Source organism: Budorcas taxicolor, chromosome 18 (assembly GCF_023091745.1).
Source record: "Budorcas taxicolor isolate Tak-1 chromosome 18, Takin1.1, whole genome shotgun sequence".
In the NCBI taxonomy this organism is placed as follows: domain Eukaryota; kingdom Metazoa; phylum Chordata; class Mammalia; order Artiodactyla; family Bovidae; genus Budorcas; species Budorcas taxicolor.
The window spans coordinates 26,763,622-26,780,745 of NC_068927.1; the positions used below are offsets into that span (position 1 = coordinate 26,763,622).

Consider the following 17,124-nt stretch of genomic DNA (forward strand, 5'->3'; position numbering starts at 1 on the left):
GAAGGAATTTGGCCCCAAGACTGCAACAGAGAAACCTTGCCTAGTGCCCAGATTTGGGACTCAAGAATACAAGATCAACTGTAACCCGAATTTCCAGCTTTGCATCTCACCCTGCAGATGTCAGACTTGTCAGCCCCCACAAATGCATGCACTGATTCCTTAAAAGAAATCTCTCTTTATGCAGATATCCTCCTAGTGGTTCTGTTTTCTCGGGAGAACTCTAACACAGTTGCCATTTTTCTTCCTGGGTCTTCTCCTTTGGGAAATGGGGTGAAGGAGGCAACTTAGATCTGGATGCATTCAAGGCACATTCCCACCCTGAAAGCTCAGTAAACACAGCCATCAGGGCCAGTGGGGACCAGGCATGTGGCTGGCCAACCAAGGGTTCCGGCTACCAGGGTGTCACCACCTAAGACCAGAGCCTACAGACTCAGAGGTCTGTCGAGACACAGCAGGAACTCAGTGTGTGAAGCTGGCAGGGCTTTTATGGGGACCAAGTATGATGACTGCCTCATTATGCCAAGAGTAGGCTAAACCACAGCCATCCCTGGGTGTGGTCAGCCACTGGGGGCCATGGAGCAGGTTGGTGTTCAAAGTGTGGTCTCAGATGGGCCGCCTCAGTGGCACCTAGGAGCTTGTTGGAAATGCAGACTCTTAGCTCCCTCCCCAGACCTGTGGGCACTGGCAACTGCATTTTAACAAGATGCCCCACCTACCCACCCCTCTGGGATCTGTGTGTCCTGAACCCACTGCTAGTGTCACCAGGAACGTGAAAGTGTCAGTTGCTCAGTCGTGTCTGACTCTTTGAGACCCCATGACCTGGAGCCCGCCAGGCTCCTCTGTCCATGGAATTCTCCAGGCAAGAATACTGGAGTGGGTTGCCATTCCCTTCTCCAGGGGATCTTCCCAACCCAGGGATCAAACCCAGGTCTCTTGCACTGCAGGCAGAATCTTTACCGTCTGAGCCACCAGGGAAGCCCTGCCACCAGGAGGGCTTGTTAAAACACAAATGCCACTCTGGGGACTCTGACTAAGCAGGTCTGTTTGGGGCCCAGGAACCTGCAGGAGGGAGGGAGGAGGCCCAACTGGGAACCAGAGTTGGAGCGATGACAGTAGAGGCCACTCTGGGAACCTCTGCTGTCAGTGACCAGACCCCAGTGAGCACGGTCTGCTGCCTGAATGAAGGCTCAGATGCCCTCAGGATCCTGGGGGCCATGACCCAGGAGTGTAGACCTTGAAGTGTGTGGGGTCTGAGTCTGTTATTCCCTCCCTGACCCTGCATTCACCATCCTGGTCTCCCTTGGCATCTCTGAGCTGTGTCTTCCAGCTGAGAAGGGGAGCCTAGGACCATATACTCAACCAGTTTTAACCGCTAGTCCCCTTTATACGCACTGGAAACCTCACACTTCTGTCCCCCTGACCCCAGCCACCTGGAATCACTGCTAATAGCAGGAGCTGCAGAGTGTCATTCTAAGTGCTTCACCTCACTTAATCCTCGATATCAATACCTGATGAAAGTGCTTTTATTGTTCCTTTTTTTTTTTTACGGTTTCTGTATTTTATTTATTTAATTTTGGCTGCACTGGATCTTCATTGCTGGATGCAGACGTTCTTTAGCTGTGGTGAGAAGGTGCTTTTCATTGCAGTGCACGGGCTTCTCATTGCAGTGCCTTCTCCTGTTGCAGGGCAGGAGCTCTAGGCACGAAGGCTCAATAGCTATGGCCCATGGCACTTAGTTGCTCTGAGGCATGTGGAATCTTAACAGGGATGGAACCCCTGGCCCCTGCATTGGTAGGAAGATTCTTAACCTCTGGACCACCAGGGAAGTCCCTGTTCCTGTTTTTTATAGAGAGGAAACAAAGACCAGAGAGGTTAAGTAAATTGCCTGAGACCAAACAGCAGGTAAATGAAAGCCCCAAGGATTCAAACCCCGACAGTCTGAGTCCAGAGTCTGTGCTCTCAACTCTGATACCGTACTGTCCAGAGGACCTCCCTCCTATCCTTGTTAACTTCCACGACAAGAGTCTATAGAGCATCACTTCGTGCGGTTAGCACTGAAAAGAGGATTTCATTTTTTAGGTGTCAGGTTGAGCAGGCTTGTTGAGAGGGCACACGAGGCCCCCAGTTCTGACAGGGCACCTGCTGTTGCACTTGCCCCCTGCTCGCCACCGGATGAGACTCTGCAGTGGAGGCTGCTGCCTCCCTGTGCAGCTCCACCTCCCATCTCCCTCTTCGCCATCTGGGTCTCTGTCTCCACCCCCCGCCGCTGCCTCCCCTGCCCTTGCCATCCCTCTCCCCGCGCCTGCCCCTTGAGCCTGCCCCTCTCAGTGTCTCCCATCACTGTCCATCTCTGAATTGGGGTTTCTGCAGGCCACCTTGGCATCTCTTCCCCACAGTGGGTGGGGTGCATAACCAGCTGCTGGGTCCTGAGCCACTGGGGTCAGCAGTGAGGGAGAAGGATGGAGTTGGGTGGCCACAGCTCTTAGCCTCAGCACCATCCTTCCCTGGCACCACTGCCCCTTCTTGAGCCTCAGTTTGTACCTCTGTGAAGTGGGACTGTGAACCCCTCTAGTGCTGGCCTCTTGGAGCAGTGATGAGGGTCCCAGGATTCAGAAAGGGCTTTGTGGTCTCTTGAGTGATGTGTGCGGTGGGGCAGTGGTTGTGATTCCTCTGGGGCTGGCGGGGGAGGGGGCAGTCCCTCCCTCATTCATCTGGCACAAATTTATCCCACACCTGCCCACAGTGTAAGTGCTCTTCTAGGTGCTGGGAAAACCGTGGTGATCCTTCCCTTGTGGAATGTACACTCTAGAGGGACAGGCAGCGCACAAGGCAGATGGACAGATAGTAAAATGCTTGTGTATCACATTGATCTGCAGGGAAAATGGTGTGGGGCTGAGAGTCCATTTGCTTGGGTGACCAGGGAAGGCCTCTAGGGGGGTGACATTAAGCTGACAACTAAGATCTGTCGTGTGAAGAAAGGCATCTCTGGCAGGGGGAAGAGCAAGTGCAAAGGCCCTGAGGCAGGAGCGAGGTTGGCACATTTGCAGAGCGGGAGGAGACCAGTGCGGCTGGGGCACAGGGAGCGAGGGCGAGCGTGGCGGAGGGGGAGGGTCGGGAGAGGATTTGGGTTGTGTGACCAGGAAGTGCAGGCCCTGGGAGATTTTCAGGGAGAGCTGTGGTAGCATCTGATTTGCATGTTTTTTCCTCTTAATTAACGTATTTATTTTTGGCTGTCCTGGATCTTCGCTCCTGCGCGGGCTTTTCTCTAGCTGCAGAGAGTGGAGTTGCAGAGCTCAGGCTTCCCACTGTGGTGGCTTCCCTTGTTGCAGAGCACAAGCTCTAGGCAAGCGGGCTCCGGTAGTTGCAGCTCCCGGGCTCTAGGTTACAGGCTCAGTAGTTGTGGCGCACGGGCTTAGTTGCTCCGTGGTATGTGGGATCTTCCTGGATTAGGGATCTAACCTAAATGTGTTTCTTGTATTGGCAGGCAGACTCTTTACCACTGAGCCACCAGGGAAGCCCCTGCCCCCAGAGTGCACGTTTCAAGACTCCCTCTGGCTCTGGTGTGGAAAAGAGAGCCTGGGGTTGCTCAGGGAGGCCTGACGTTGGCCAGGGGAGTAGAAGCGAGAGATGGGGATGACACTGGGCACATCTGGGAGGCAGGGCTGACCGCAGTAGTGGGACAGGGGGCGAAGGAAAGAGAGAGGCCAAGGATGGGTTCCTAGGTTTCTGGCTGAAACTGGAATGTTCTAGATGTGTGGCTCAGCACCAGGGTCCCTAAATTCTGTTTTTTCTGCTTAAAGAGTAAGATGCCTTAGAAGCCTGGGGCCAGTGGACCCTGTGGGAGCTTAAGCCTGAGTCTTATCCATTGTTGTAGCCCAAGGTGCTCAAGGAATGTTGACTGAATGAATGAAGGGGAATTCCCAAGCCCTGCCTGCTCTCTGCCCAGCTTTCTGTAAAAAGGAATACTATCCCTTCTGTATCCCTGCCTTCTGATTCCTACCCTGGGGCCCTGGTCACCCCAGAAGGCTTATGTCCATCTAGGCCAGGAGTCAGGACCATCCGCAAGCGGGCCCTGGCTCCCCAGACCCCCTCTCCAGCCCGAAGCCTCCAATTACCTGCGGGGCACCGGGCGCATGGGCGCTGCATCAGGGAGCTTTCTGCCCTGCCCAGATGCGCATGGCAGGCCCAGCCCTCCCTTAATGACACCTTGCCTGCCGGCCCTCTTGCTGGAGTAGGAGGGGAGGGGGCCCAGCCCAGCCTAGGCTGTGGTTTCTTTTTCCATTGCGTCAGGCCTCAGGGTCCGGCCCGCCTGCCCGCTGCCGGCTGGCACAGAGGGATCCACTCTGACCCCCCGCCTGCCCCCACTCCAGACACCATGTGTTCCCCGTTTCGGGCATCTAGAAGCTTCCAGCCAGAGGGTGAGTTGGGGATGGGGGACCTGCCCCTAACTGGGGGAGGAGTGCCCCTTCCCCACCCACCCATCACTCCAGCTCTCTGGGGCCTGTGAGCTGATCCAGGTGGGGTGGCAGTGGGCTTTGAGGAGCCCCACCCAGTCCGACCCTCCCGTGGGACCTGGCCCTCCTGGCCACACCCTCAGCCAGGACAGAGCCAGTGAGGGGAAGGAGGACAGTGCAGGAACCGCGTGGTGATGGTGGCTCAGATCCGGGGGAGAGCGGGAAGAAGTGGCCCCTGAGTGATCACTTGAGTGCTTGCCTTCACACTTGTTAGTCTGGGGGCCTAAGTATTTGTGTGTATCTGTGTGTACATGCACCAGGAAGTGTGTGAACCTGGCCCCCCAGAAAGAAAACAGAGGTCTCTGACTTGGCAGTGGGGTGGATGGTGGCCCAAGTGGCATCTCAGCTGTTAGGAAAGGGGGCCTGTGAGGTGGAGAGGAGGTGAGTGGGCTGGAATCCACTCCATCAGTGATGATGGGAGAGGCAAGGGTGTGGACAGGGTAACCCCAGAGGAACTAGTGACCTTGGGCGCTCTGGGGCTCTCTTAGCCTCAGGCTCCCTTGGGCTTGGCTGACACCCCAGATAGCCCCCACCTAGGTTCTAGATTCCCACCATGCCCAGCAGTCCCCCTGACCTGGCCAGAACGCCATCCGTTGGCCTGGGAGTCCGGAGACTTGGCTCACGCCCTGCCTCTGCTGGTTCCTGACTATGTGACCTTGGACAGGTGACTTCTGCTTCTGAGCCTCAGTTTCCTTATCTGCAAAATGGGAGTGGCTGTCATGCTTCCCCTCCCCATCCTCCATGGGTAGGTGTAAGCATAAACAGGTGTTCTCTCAGCCCCCTGGCAAGATGTCCTGTTTTTTTTTTAAAAAAATACTTATTTGGATGCACCAGGTCTTAGTTGCAGGACACGGGATCTTTAATTGGGGCATGCAGGATCTAGCTCCCTGACCAGGAATTGAATCCGGGCCCCCTGCGTTAGGAGCACAGTCTTAGCCACTGGATCACGAGGGAAGTCCATGATGTCTATGCGGGACATCACTATTCCCTGTTCTCCTCGCTGAGTCGAGGATTTGCTCGCCCCTCCCCCACGGGGCACGGCCACCCAGCTGCACACAGTGAGCGGGAGTGCGACGCTCCAGCCCCTCCGATGGAAACTAATTTTTACACGACATGAATAAATCCTGCAGGCAAATTGCAGTGCTGTCCTGATGCTCTGGGCTGGTGTGATTATAATGAGGTTCTAGGGACAGACGGTGGGAGGGAGGGGGCTGAGCACTGGCTTTGTCTCTGCCCAGATCCTCTGCCTGCCAGGCACGCCCCGGGGCGCTGCGTCTGGAGCCCCACACTCGCCCAGGCCTCCTGAGACCTGGGCCCAGCGAGAGGCTGGTGCTCAGGGAGTGGGCTGGGCCCTGGGTTGCCACTGTGACTCCATCCTTCTGCTTGGATGACAGCCACCTTCTCGCTGGCCTCCCTGCTGCCTCTCCTCTGTCTAACAACCCATTCTCCCCACAGGGGCTGGAGTGAGCTTTTAAAAACACAAATCAGATCATGTCACCTCTCTGCTTAAAACCCTCCAAGGCTTCCATCACTCTCAGAACAAAGCCCCGGCTCCCCGTGGGAGCCTCCAGCCCACAACACCTGGCTGCCCTCCAGGCTGGAACAGGAGCTCAGAGAGGGCTGAGGCTGGGCCATCTTCTTAACTGCTGGGCGCAGCCCTGGCACAGTTCTTGGGACTCAGCAGACGCTTGGTAAACACTCTGGAGTGAATGAGCGAGCCTCGGTGTCGCAAGGCGCCAAGGTGTCAGTTGCTCAGGAGAAGCCCAGGTTTTCCTGGCAACATGAATGGGATGCCTGTGTCCACCGTGATGTGTCACTGCTCTGACAGGAGCAACTTGGACCTGCGTGTATCTCACGGGTAAAGCCAGACCAAAGCAGAGAACAACTTCAGGGACAAACTAAACCCTCACCTACAGAGACTCCTTTCTCATGCTTTTCCTGCATTCTTTCTCCAGGCTTTGCCCCATCCCCACCCCCCTCCCCTCCCCAACCACACACTCACACACCCTTCTCTCTCCGCATCTTGAGGGCCTGGTGGTGCCTCCCCAGGGTGTGGAGGGCCACAGCAGATGTCTGTCCCCTTTCTGACCCTCAGCGTTGTCCCCCTAGACTGTGAGGCGCTGCTGCCGCCACCGCCGCCAGCCCCCATGGCCTACATACCCGGTGGAGGTGCCCCAGCCTCGGGGGCAGCCCCCGTCGGCTCCCAGTACTGCGTGTGCAAGGTGGAGCTGTCGGTCAGTGGCCAGAACCTGCTGGACCGGGATGTCACCTCCAAGTCCGACCCCTTCTGTGTCCTCTTCACAGAGACGGATGGCAGGTGGATGGAGGTGAGGCCCGTTGGTGTGCGGATGCCCTGGGTGGTGGGCGACGTCGCTGGGGAGCGCTCCCCCTGCCTCCCTGGGGTCAGGCCCTTGGAAGTACTTGGAGTGGGAGCTGGGGATTACCTGGAAAATTGTTATTCTGAAATGTTTATAATATTAGTTAAAATATTTATAGTTGTGTTTATTATAATTCATTGGTGATGGACAGGGAAGCCTGGCATGCTACAGTCCATGGGGTTGCAGAGTTGGACACGACTGAGCAACTGAACTGAATAATTTGTAGATTTAGGTTTACATAATTTTATATTTAGTGTTTATTATATTTTAAGTTACTGTTGTTGTTTAGTCACTCAATGTTGTCCGACTCTTTGCGACTCCATGGACTGTAGCCCGCCAGGCTCCTCTGTCCATGGGGTTTCCCAGGAAAGAATATTGGAATGGGTTGTCATTTTCTTCTCCAGGGGATCCTTCCAACCCAAGGATCGAACCCGTGTCTCCTGCATTGTTAGGTGGGCTCTTTACCACTGAGCCACCAGGGAAGCCCTTCAGTTACTATAATACTATAATAGTTACTATAATGGTTAAAAGAGAGTTTTGCAAAATGCTTGCTTCCATTTTTAAAATAACTTTCCCCACTTATTCCTCAATGAGCACAGTCAGTGAGGAGCAAAAAGAGAAACAGGCAACTCTGTTAGGCTTTGGTCCCAGAGCTGAGCCAAGACCCAGCTCTGTTACTCCCTGCTGTGTGGTTTGGGGCAAGTGGCTATCCCTCTCTAAGCCTGTCTCCTCATTTGTGAAATTCTCTTTTTTTATGCCTACCTTCCAAGAGCCTCAGAGCTGAGGATGCTGATGGTGCCACAGCCAAGGATTTCTGAGCTAGAAGACTTTGGCCTGTGGACTGGGGAAAGATGTAGCTTAAGGAAGGATACTGGGAAATCCAAACCATTAACACTTTCAAGGTTTAAAAATGGCTTTGTTTCCTATTCCAAAAGGGATCTGTATGCATTGTAGTAAACTGAGACAATCCAGAAAATCAAAGTGGTTGGGAACTCACCTGTCAGGGAGAACCAGCTGTGAATGGTTTGGTATCCAGCCTTCCAGATAATTTTACATGCATATAAACTTTCCAGTTTTGGTTGGTTCCATATTTATGTCTCTTAATTTTCATAGTTATTTAACGAGGCCTCAGTGGGTGTTCCCCAGAACATACAGTGGTTTACAAAGAGTTTCCACAGATGTTGGCTCCTTCTTAGGATGCCAAGGAAATGGGCTTGTTGACCCATTTTACAGAGGGGAAAATGGGGCCCACAGTAGGGAGGGGCTGACCTGTCTCACCCAGCACACTGGTGATGCAGCCAAAAGTGAGAGGTGGGATGTGGGGTCAGCCAAGGACTGCTGGGAGAAGCCTGAGTCCTATCTGCCAGATTTCCGGAACTCCCACCCCACCCCTCAGGGGGTGATGTCTACCCCGTCCTCCCCCAGGCACCCACCTCCATTCAGTCCCCCACCCTCCTCTACAATCTCTCTCCCACCCAGGCCAGCCACCCTGGCCAAAAATAGCCCGGGGCCAAGACCTCTTCCATCCCTGCTGCTCTCTGGCCCTTGGAAATGGAATGGGTGGGAGGAAAAATCAACACAGCCCAGGCCCCAAAATAGACGGTCACCCACTCCGTGGTTTGGGGCCTCAGTGCAGAGAAGCCAGGAGGCGGGGTTCCTGTCCCAGCCCCACCAGTGGCCCCCAGTGTACGGCCCTGTCCTTCCCCAGGCCTCAGTTTCCACTCTAAATGGGGGGTGGGGGCCGCTCAGTTCCCAGTTTTGACATCCCAGGGTTCCGTGAAGGTACAAACATCTGCCTCCATGGGAGACAGGGAACCCCGACCTCACCTCCCCCTAAGTACCCCTCCTCCTTCTGTTTCTTCTCTCGGCTTCATGTAAAACATGGTTTGAAGAAAGGGTTCTCCACAAATAAAAAGGAAGCAAAGTCACAGACACTCAAATCCTTTCATTTTACAGAAGTGGAATGAGGTTCCGATGGGAAATGAGACTCCCTCTGTCACTTAACCTTGGCAGGGACAGGGTCTGAACTCTTATCCTAGAACCTGGGCGTGGAGCCAGGGCCAGTGTGTTAGAAGCGTGAAAGCTGGAGTCAGGACTGGGTTCAAACCCTGGCCATGCCCTCTAGCTGTTCAACCGTGGGTAAGTCACTTAAACTCTCTGTGCTTCAGTGTTCTATGTGATCTGGGAGTAATGATTGCTTCAGCCACGCGGATAACTGTCCTGAGTGTCTGGCACGGAGATGGGTGTTCCATGAATAAACACCATGATTTCCTGTAGCCCAGGAAGAGGTTAACAGGGCTTTCTTAGTGGCTCAGTGGTCAAGAAGCTACCGGCTAATGCAGATTTGATCCCTGGGCTGGGAAGATCCCCTGGCAAAGGAAATGGCAAAACTCCTGTATTCTTGCCTGGGAAATCCCATGGACAGAGGAGCCTGGCAGGCTACAATCTGTGGGGTCACGAATGACACCACTTAGTGACTAAATGACAAAGAAGCGGTGAACTGGCTACCCGACTCTGACTCCTGTTCCCTGCTCCTTTGCCAGTACGACAGGACAGAAACTGCTATCAACAACCTCAACCCCGCTTTCTCCAAGAAGTTCGTGCTTGACTACCACTTTGAGGAGGTGCAGAAGCTCAAGTTTGCCCTGTTTGACCAGGACAAGTCAAGCATGCAGCTGGAGGAGCATGATTTCCTGGGCCAGTTCTCCTGCAGCCTGGGCACGGTGAGCCGGGCGCCCCCCCAGGAGGATGGGGTCAGTGCAAGTCGCCTGGCTCCTAAGGATGGAGCACCTCCTAGGGAGTCTCCTGCTGCTGCATTCCCTGGTCCCACTTTCCCCACCTGCCTCTGGAGGTGGCAACGCAAATGCAGACAGCCTTGGGGGCCCGCAGGCACCAAAAGGAGGAAGGAGCCAGGTGGGCTTGGGGCCGGGCTGAAGCGCTCTCATCCCAAGACACTGAGCATAGTGGCAAAGAGGGGTGTGGACCCCTGTGGCCAGAGCTTCTGAGTGATAGAAGCAGGCAGGTGTGGTCTTGACTTCCTGGGATAGGAGCATTTGACCAGCCACGGAAGACACCCTTGGTCGTCCCACTTCCGCAGCTGGCTCACTGTGTGACTCTGGGCAACTTCCTTTCCTTCTTTGGGCTACACTTCCCCCTCCGGCTCACTCTCTGGTGTGCTTATGGAAGTTGCAGGGCTAAGACTTCCTGATACAAGTTCCAATCAGTGTTAACAGTTCTGGGCTCTAGGGCAAGCCCCACGGCCTTTTGAGCCTCCTGTTTTACTTGGGAACAGTGATGACTGCTCTGCTCAGCCTATAGGGATAGTAGATGAATAAAATGGGAATGGCTCCAAGAGGTTCTTGTGGAGACTGAAACACCCTGGGCCTTCCAGGAAATGATGTTCAATGAAAAAAGCAAGGGCCCGGCAGTGGCCTAAGAAGTGAGGTTGTGTCTGGCAGGGTCCCCACCATGTGTCTACACTCTTAAAGGGAGCAGAGAGCTGAAGGACCAGTGGGCGGAGCAGGAACCGACAGGGGTGGGGAAACCTGCACAGGGCCTGACCCCAGCGGAAGCCGGGCTGCCCCTGGTCTGGAGGGAGGGGCAGTGCAGGAAGTGGTATTGCCAGGGGCCAGGGGAGAGCTGTCGCCACCATGGGGAGGCCCCAGGACTGCAACTGAGGCCGATGATGAGCAGCAAAGCTTCATCCTAGCCTTTCTCCCCTCCTGCTAGACCCCCACTGGGGGGAGGAGTGAACCCCCACAATCTAGAAGACAGGGGAGCCAGGTGAGGTAGTCCACAGTGGCACAGAGAAGGCTGAGCGTGGAACTGGTGGGGACAAAAAGCTAGCACAGAGACAGTAAGAACGTGCTCACATCAGCACAAAGAAGTACGAGCATTTCCCCCGAGAAACAGAGAACCGTGGTGGCACACGGAGGGGGTGAGACTGGGGGGTACAGAGGTGGGTGGGAGGGGGACATCACAGTGTGATCCACTTGTCCTCCCCTTATTGTACTGATCCTTGAATCCTGTGTGAACGTCTTCATTATTCAAACCATTGAAAACACATGGAAAAAAAAAAGAAAGAAAACACATGGAAGGAGTCAGGATTTGATCCTCTTCATCAGGGATCACACCCAGAGGGAGGTGGGGGTCTCTGGATAACTCTGGGGGAGGTGGTTACTGGCCAGCCTCCAGAATGTGAGCCTTCCAGGAGCCTTTTCCTGGGGGCTTGCAGGTCCCCAGGGATCGGACTGCCTGAATTCCAACCCAGCTGTGAGACCTCGGACAAGGGTCTCAACCTCTCTGGGCCTCAGTCGCCTCAGCTGCCCAGTGGAGCTAGCAGTGGTGGCGGTCTGTCTCCCACGGAGGGGATCCCACAGGGGGAGGTTTTAACCTGCTCCTGGCATGGCGTGTTGTGCTGCGAGCAGTGCCTGTTGAGTGTTTTTCTAGCACCTTTCCCTCCTCTCTCCCTCCAGATTGTCTCCAGCAAGAAGATCACTCGGCCTCTGCTGCTGATGAATGACAAGCCTGCGGGGAAGGGCTTGATTACGGTACCAGCCCCCGTCCCGCTCTCTAAAGGCACCCTCTGCCACCGCCTTCCCCACCTCCAACCCGCGCTGCCCATTGCCCTCCCCCATCAATGGGCCGCTTCACTGGCAGATAATAACCAGCTTTGTTTGGAGTAAAAAGGCCCAACTTACAACTTAGCAACAGGTCTCTTAGCAACGGGCTCCTGGCTCCATATATGATGCGTCGGGGCTGCCAAGCTGGGGGATGAGGGGGACTGCCAGGGGTCCCCACAGCGTCTTCCCGGGCTGGGGCGCTCCTACCCCTCCCTGCATCCCCTCCTGGCCCCTGCTGTCCTCCCTTGGGGGGTCTTTCAGGAGGTTTCAGGAGCTCCTTGCCCCTCTTAGCTTGGCTCATGGCTGCAATGCGCAATGATTCCTCTGATACGCCAAGATTCAGTGATGCGCAATGATCCCTACGCTGCAGAGTGATTCTTGCGATGCGCAGGCCCTTTGAGCGGATGAGCTCTTCGGTCCTCAGACTCTGGGAAAGCAGAGTCTGCTTCTACAGAGGAGGGAACAGAAGCCCGGACAAAAAGTGCCCTGGGGCGGTTCAGCCAGTGAGCTTCTCTCCTGGCTTGTCCCCCTTCAGAGCCTGTGACGCCAGGGAAACTGGCCGTGCTGGGAGGAGGAGGAGGGCTGTACCTGTGTTTCTTCACTCATGCAGCATTAGTTGCCTGCTCTGGAACATTTCTGGCTCCCCACTGCCTGTGGAGCCGGGCGTTCCGGGCTGGGAGGGACCCAGCAATCTCAGCTGTTTTTTCACCCCGTTCATGGCCATGGGCCTGAGTTCAGGCATACTGAATTCTAAGCACAAAGTTAAAGTGTTGGTGGCTTAGTCATGTCCGACTCTTTGCAACCCCATGAATTGTAGAGCCCGCTAGGCTCCTCTGTCCATGAGATTCCTGGAATGGGTAGCCGTTTCTTTCCCCAGGGAATCTTCCCTGCCCCTCTCCCTCCCAACTGGGGATCGAATCTGGGTCTCCCAGACTGCAGGCAGATTCTTTACGGTGTGAGCCACCAGGGAGCACTTACCCCGGGCTCTTATCCATTGTTCTGCCACCTTGAGTGTCCCCTCCCAGCCTCCTCCCACCTCTTGGGGTGCAAAACCTCCCCATTTAAGTGCTTCCACTGGTCAGCTGTCCTCCACATGGAAGCCAGCCCAGAAGGACCCCACCCAGCTGGTGTGCCCTTCCCCAGCATTTCCAGCAGCTCCCCTCCAGACCTCGGTACCCACCTCTTTTGAAATAGGGGTAATGATAGGGCCTACCCTACAGGGTTGTTGAGCAAGGTCTCAGCTGGAGGGGAGGCAGGAGAGAGGGGCCTCCGGCCTGGCCTCTGTCCCTGGTTCTCAGAGTCAAATAGCTCGTTCAGCAGGTAGGGCTATCCTAGAGATGTGGGAGGAGAGGGAGTCCTAGCTGAGAGAGCAGCGAGGGGATGAGGAAGCCTGGCAGGCTGTTCCCCTACCCAGAACCTCTCCCCAGGGCTCTAGACCATCCCTGTGTCTGATCCCCGCTTTGTCTCCCCCACCATCTCATTCCTATCTTGAGCCACATTGGGATTACTTTCTGATTCTCAGATCCAGATGAGTTATTTAGCCCCATTTTCCCGAAGATGGAAACTGAGATTTTAGGAAGACAAGAGGCTTATGCCAAGTCACATAGTACTGCTTTTCCTCTCCCCGCCCCGCCCCACCCCGGAGAATTGACTGCTAGGGCATCCCATGTCCACCCTGCCTGAAAGGAGGTCGGAGGAGGGAGTCTTGGAGACAGGCCTCAACCCCCAACTTTCCTCTGGCCTTGCAGATTGCTGCTCAGGAGCTGTCAGATAACCGGGTCATCACACTGAGCCTGGCGGGCAGGAAGCTGGACAAGAAGGTGAGACAGGCAGGGGAGGGGGTTCTCCATCAAGAGGCACCAACCCTCCCCAGCTCTGGGGTTGTATGGCCTGGGACTTCCGGCCACCACCTTTCTTGCCCCTCCAGGGACAAGTCCATCACACACGGCCCTGCAGGCCACTCCAAATTAAGACTGCTTCACCATTGAGGTAGTGAGGTTTTTTTTATCACTTAGAGGTATTCAAGATGTGGCTGGAAGCCTACTCATTGGGGGTCCCCATCTCTGTAAATGCTTGGATCCCACCTAATGCATCCATAGCCCCCTGATTCCCTGACCTCACCCCTTCCACATTCCCTGCCTTCATTTTGTTTTAGTCAAATCAGCCTCTTCACTGTCTGGGATTAAACCAGGCACCCTCCTGCCTCAGGACCTTTGCACTTGCTGTCCCTTCTGCCTGGGATGCTTTTCCCCCTGAATTTTTTCATGACTGGCCCCTCCCTCACTTTCATCAGGCCTCTGCTTATAATGTCACCTTCTAATTAAGCCTTCCCTAAAGGACCGTGCAGTGGTCCCTAACCTTCTGCCCCCCTCCTCCTTTACTTGTCTCCTTATCACTAATTCCTGCCTAGTGTATATTATTGTTATTTGTGTGTGTGTGTGGTTGCGCTGGCACTTTGTTGCTGCTTTCTCTAATGGCGCTGAGCCGGGGCTGCTCTCTAGCTGTGGTGCTGGGCTTTTCTTGTTGAGGAGCACGGGCTCTAGGTGTGTGGGCTTCAGTAGTTGCGGTGTGCAGCCTTAAGTTGCTCCATGGAATCTTTCCCGATCAGGGATCAAATTTGTGTCCCCTGCCTTGGCAGGCGGATTCTTATCCATTGGACCACCAATGTATATTATTTACTCATTTGTTTTACGTCTCCCCCCTCTTGAATGTCGCCTGTTATAGAGTCCACATTTTCTTAAATGGAGTTTTAAAGAACTCTTCTGCTAGGATAATTTGCTTTTATTTTTTCAGAACCCCACTAAAATAAATTAAAATCCCATTTTGCTGGGTACCTCCCCCTGCCCTGAACATTCTCTCTCTGACATCCTGCCCTACCTGAGATGCTGGAATTGTAACTTCTACAGGCTCCAGGCCTCTGGCTCTCTGAGCACAAGCTCTGGTCACCCCAGGATGGGGCGATTTCTCCTGGGGATGCTGCTTGGTTCCAGGAGGTTGCTACTGCCTGGGTCTCTGCTGAGCCCTGCAGAGGCTGAGGGGGTGGGGCCAGCAGCTCCCGCTCCCAATGCTGGGGGGTGGGGTGGGGTGGGGAGACAGCTGGGCCACACCCCCACCCCATCTGAATCCGGTAGTTATGCCTCCCTCACCCACATCCTCCCGCTTCCTCCAGGATCTCTTCGGGAAGTCGGACCCATTTCTCGAGTTTTATAAACCAGGAGATGACGGCAAGTGGATGCTGGTCCATAGGACTGAGGTGGGTGTGTGGGGCACCAGGGGTCTCTGAGCCAGTGGGCCTGCAGTCTGGCCACCCTGACAGCTCGGGGTGGGACCAGGCAGGCACATCCTACAGTGCCCAGGAAAACCCCTGATGGCCCCTGAAGACTTGCTCCCTCCTCATCATGGGGGTGCTCACGTCCATGCCCAGAAGTGTGGCTGTGGGTCTCTCCACCTTGCCCTCCCTCTGTCCCATTGGGTTGGCCCGATCCCAGAGCATTGCCACCCCTGGGTCCCAGCTCACCCCTACCTCCTCACTGTCCTGCAGGTGATCAAGTACACGCTGGACCCCGTGTGGAAGCCGTTCACTGTGCCCTTGGTGTCCCTGTGCGATGGAGACATGGAGAAGCCCATCCAGGTGTGTGAGGGGGGCTGAGGGAACCCTGCTGCCCACCCTGCCAGCTCTGGCCTCCTGGTCGCCTGAGGCTTCCTGGGGATGCCTTGGCAAAGCTCTTTCTTAATAAGATGGAAAAAGAACCCATGGTGGGGAGGGGCAAGAGACCTGAGTCCTTGTCCCAGGTCTGCCTGACGCTCTGACTGATCTGGGCAGGGCCCTCATCTCTGTGAACCTCTTGTTTAAAATGGGAACAGAGTGACTGCCCTGTTCTTCCTAGAGGGCTGTGTGCTGCTCGCTAAGCTAATGAATGCAGAATCACCTTGGAAACAACCAAATGTTGTCGCTGTGATGAAGATGGTGATTACTAGTCTCTAAAAGCCCTCAGTCCTTGGGGCCGGGTCTGAGAGCAGACAGGGTGGGGTGAGGCAGCAAGGCCATGTAGGGACCCTCAGACAGGGCACCAGGAAACTGGGTTCTGGTCCTGCCTCTCCAGCTGCCACTGTAAGACTTTGGGCCAGTGCTTCCCACTTAGAGCCTCTGTTTAGCCATCAGTACAATGGGTACAGTAATTCCTGCCGTCCTTCTAGGAGTGTCATGGCAGCTAAGTTAGCATATCAAGCTGGGACTTTTTGTGCCCATCTCAGGAAAAGAAGTACAAGTCTAGGGAGGACTCCAGGCCACAGCCCATGAGGCCAAGTGGGCCACAACCCAAGAGTAGCAGCCCAGTGTCAGGTGTGTGGGGTGTGCAGCTTCCTGCACCAGAGGGAGGAGTCTCCATTACTGGAGTGGACACCCTTTCTCCTCTTCCCAGCAATCATGGAAGGCTTCCTGTAGGAGGCAGTTCAGGAGCTACAGTCATCACCCCAAGCCAGGTAGTCAGATCTAGAGAGGGAGAGGGAGGCACCACCCCCCCCCAAAAAAGACATGGGGTTTGCTCAGGAAACTGAGAGGAGCTGTGAGTGCCTGCTGTGGGCAGCTCTGGGGTGACCTCGCTGGATCCACTGCAGGTTATGTGCTATGACTACGACAACGACGGGGGCCACGACTTCATCGGTGAGTTCCAGACCTCGGTGTCACAGATGTGTGAGGCTCGTGATGGTGTCCCGGTAAGATGTGCACAAGGGCATGACCCCAAGACCTCCACAGGGGACAGGGAAGGGGCAAGAGTTTTTGAATCAGGGGCAGGCGGGGGCTCAGATCCCACCTCTCTGCCTTATAACCTTGAGCAAGATAGTCACTCTCTCTAAGACTCAGTTTCCCCATCTGTCAAGTGGAGGCAAAAGAGTAGAGTGGGAATTACATGAGATTATATAGGTGAAGTGCATAGTGAGCCCTCAGGAGCTATCCATTTGACTCCAGGCATGAGCTGGAGCCCGTGGGTGGCAGGAACCAGTTCTGGGAGGCATGAGCCCAGGGTGGCAGGAACCAGTTCTGGGAGGGCTTCCTGGAGGAGGTGTGCTAACCCTTGGTCAATGCTGTAGAATAGGTTCTGGGGCCCAGGGGAGGGTCAGTCCTTGCAGAAGCCCTGAGCTGAGCTCTTTCTCCTTCTGTGTTGCACAGCGGGAGTTTGAGTGTATCAACCCCAAGAAGCAAAAGAAGAAGAAGAACTATAAAAACTCAGGCGTCATTATCCTGCGTTCCTGCAAGGTGAGTCAGCCTGGGTGGGCATGGTGCAGGGGCAAGGTTTGGGGTCACGCAGAGAGATATCACTGCAGAAGAGAGAGAGCACTAGGTGTGGAGCCAGCAAGCGAAGTGAAGGGAAAGTTGCTCTGTCGTGTCCAACTCACAATTTGCGACCCCATGAACTATACAGTCCATGGAATTCTCTAGGCTAGAATACTGGAGTGGGTAGCCTTTCCCTTCTCCAGGAGATCTTCCCAACCCAGGAATCGAACCCAGATCTCCCCCATTGCAGGCGGATTCTTTACCAGATGAGCCACAAGGGAAGCCCAAGCATACTGGAGTGGGTGGGTAGTGGAGCCAGCAAGGCCTGGGTTCAA

At 55.1% G+C, this 17,124-nt stretch overlaps 1 protein-coding gene across 1 annotated transcript in view; it reads left to right on the forward strand.

Moving 5' to 3' along the window:
• Window positions 1-17,124, forward strand: part of CPNE2 (copine 2) — a 52,481-nt gene that overhangs the window by 14,035 nt on the left and 21,322 nt on the right. The window contains exons 2-9 of the mRNA XM_052656976.1: window positions 6,624-6,841; window positions 9,436-9,615; window positions 11,368-11,442; window positions 13,263-13,334; window positions 14,684-14,767; window positions 15,056-15,145; window positions 16,132-16,230; window positions 16,685-16,771. Coding sequence (XP_052512936.1) covers window positions 6,662-6,841; window positions 9,436-9,615; window positions 11,368-11,442; window positions 13,263-13,334; window positions 14,684-14,767; window positions 15,056-15,145; window positions 16,132-16,230; window positions 16,685-16,771 — 867 coding nt within the window. The 5' untranslated portion in view covers window positions 6,624-6,661. The remainder of the gene's footprint in view (window positions 1-6,623; window positions 6,842-9,435; window positions 9,616-11,367; window positions 11,443-13,262; window positions 13,335-14,683; window positions 14,768-15,055; window positions 15,146-16,131; window positions 16,231-16,684; window positions 16,772-17,124) is intronic.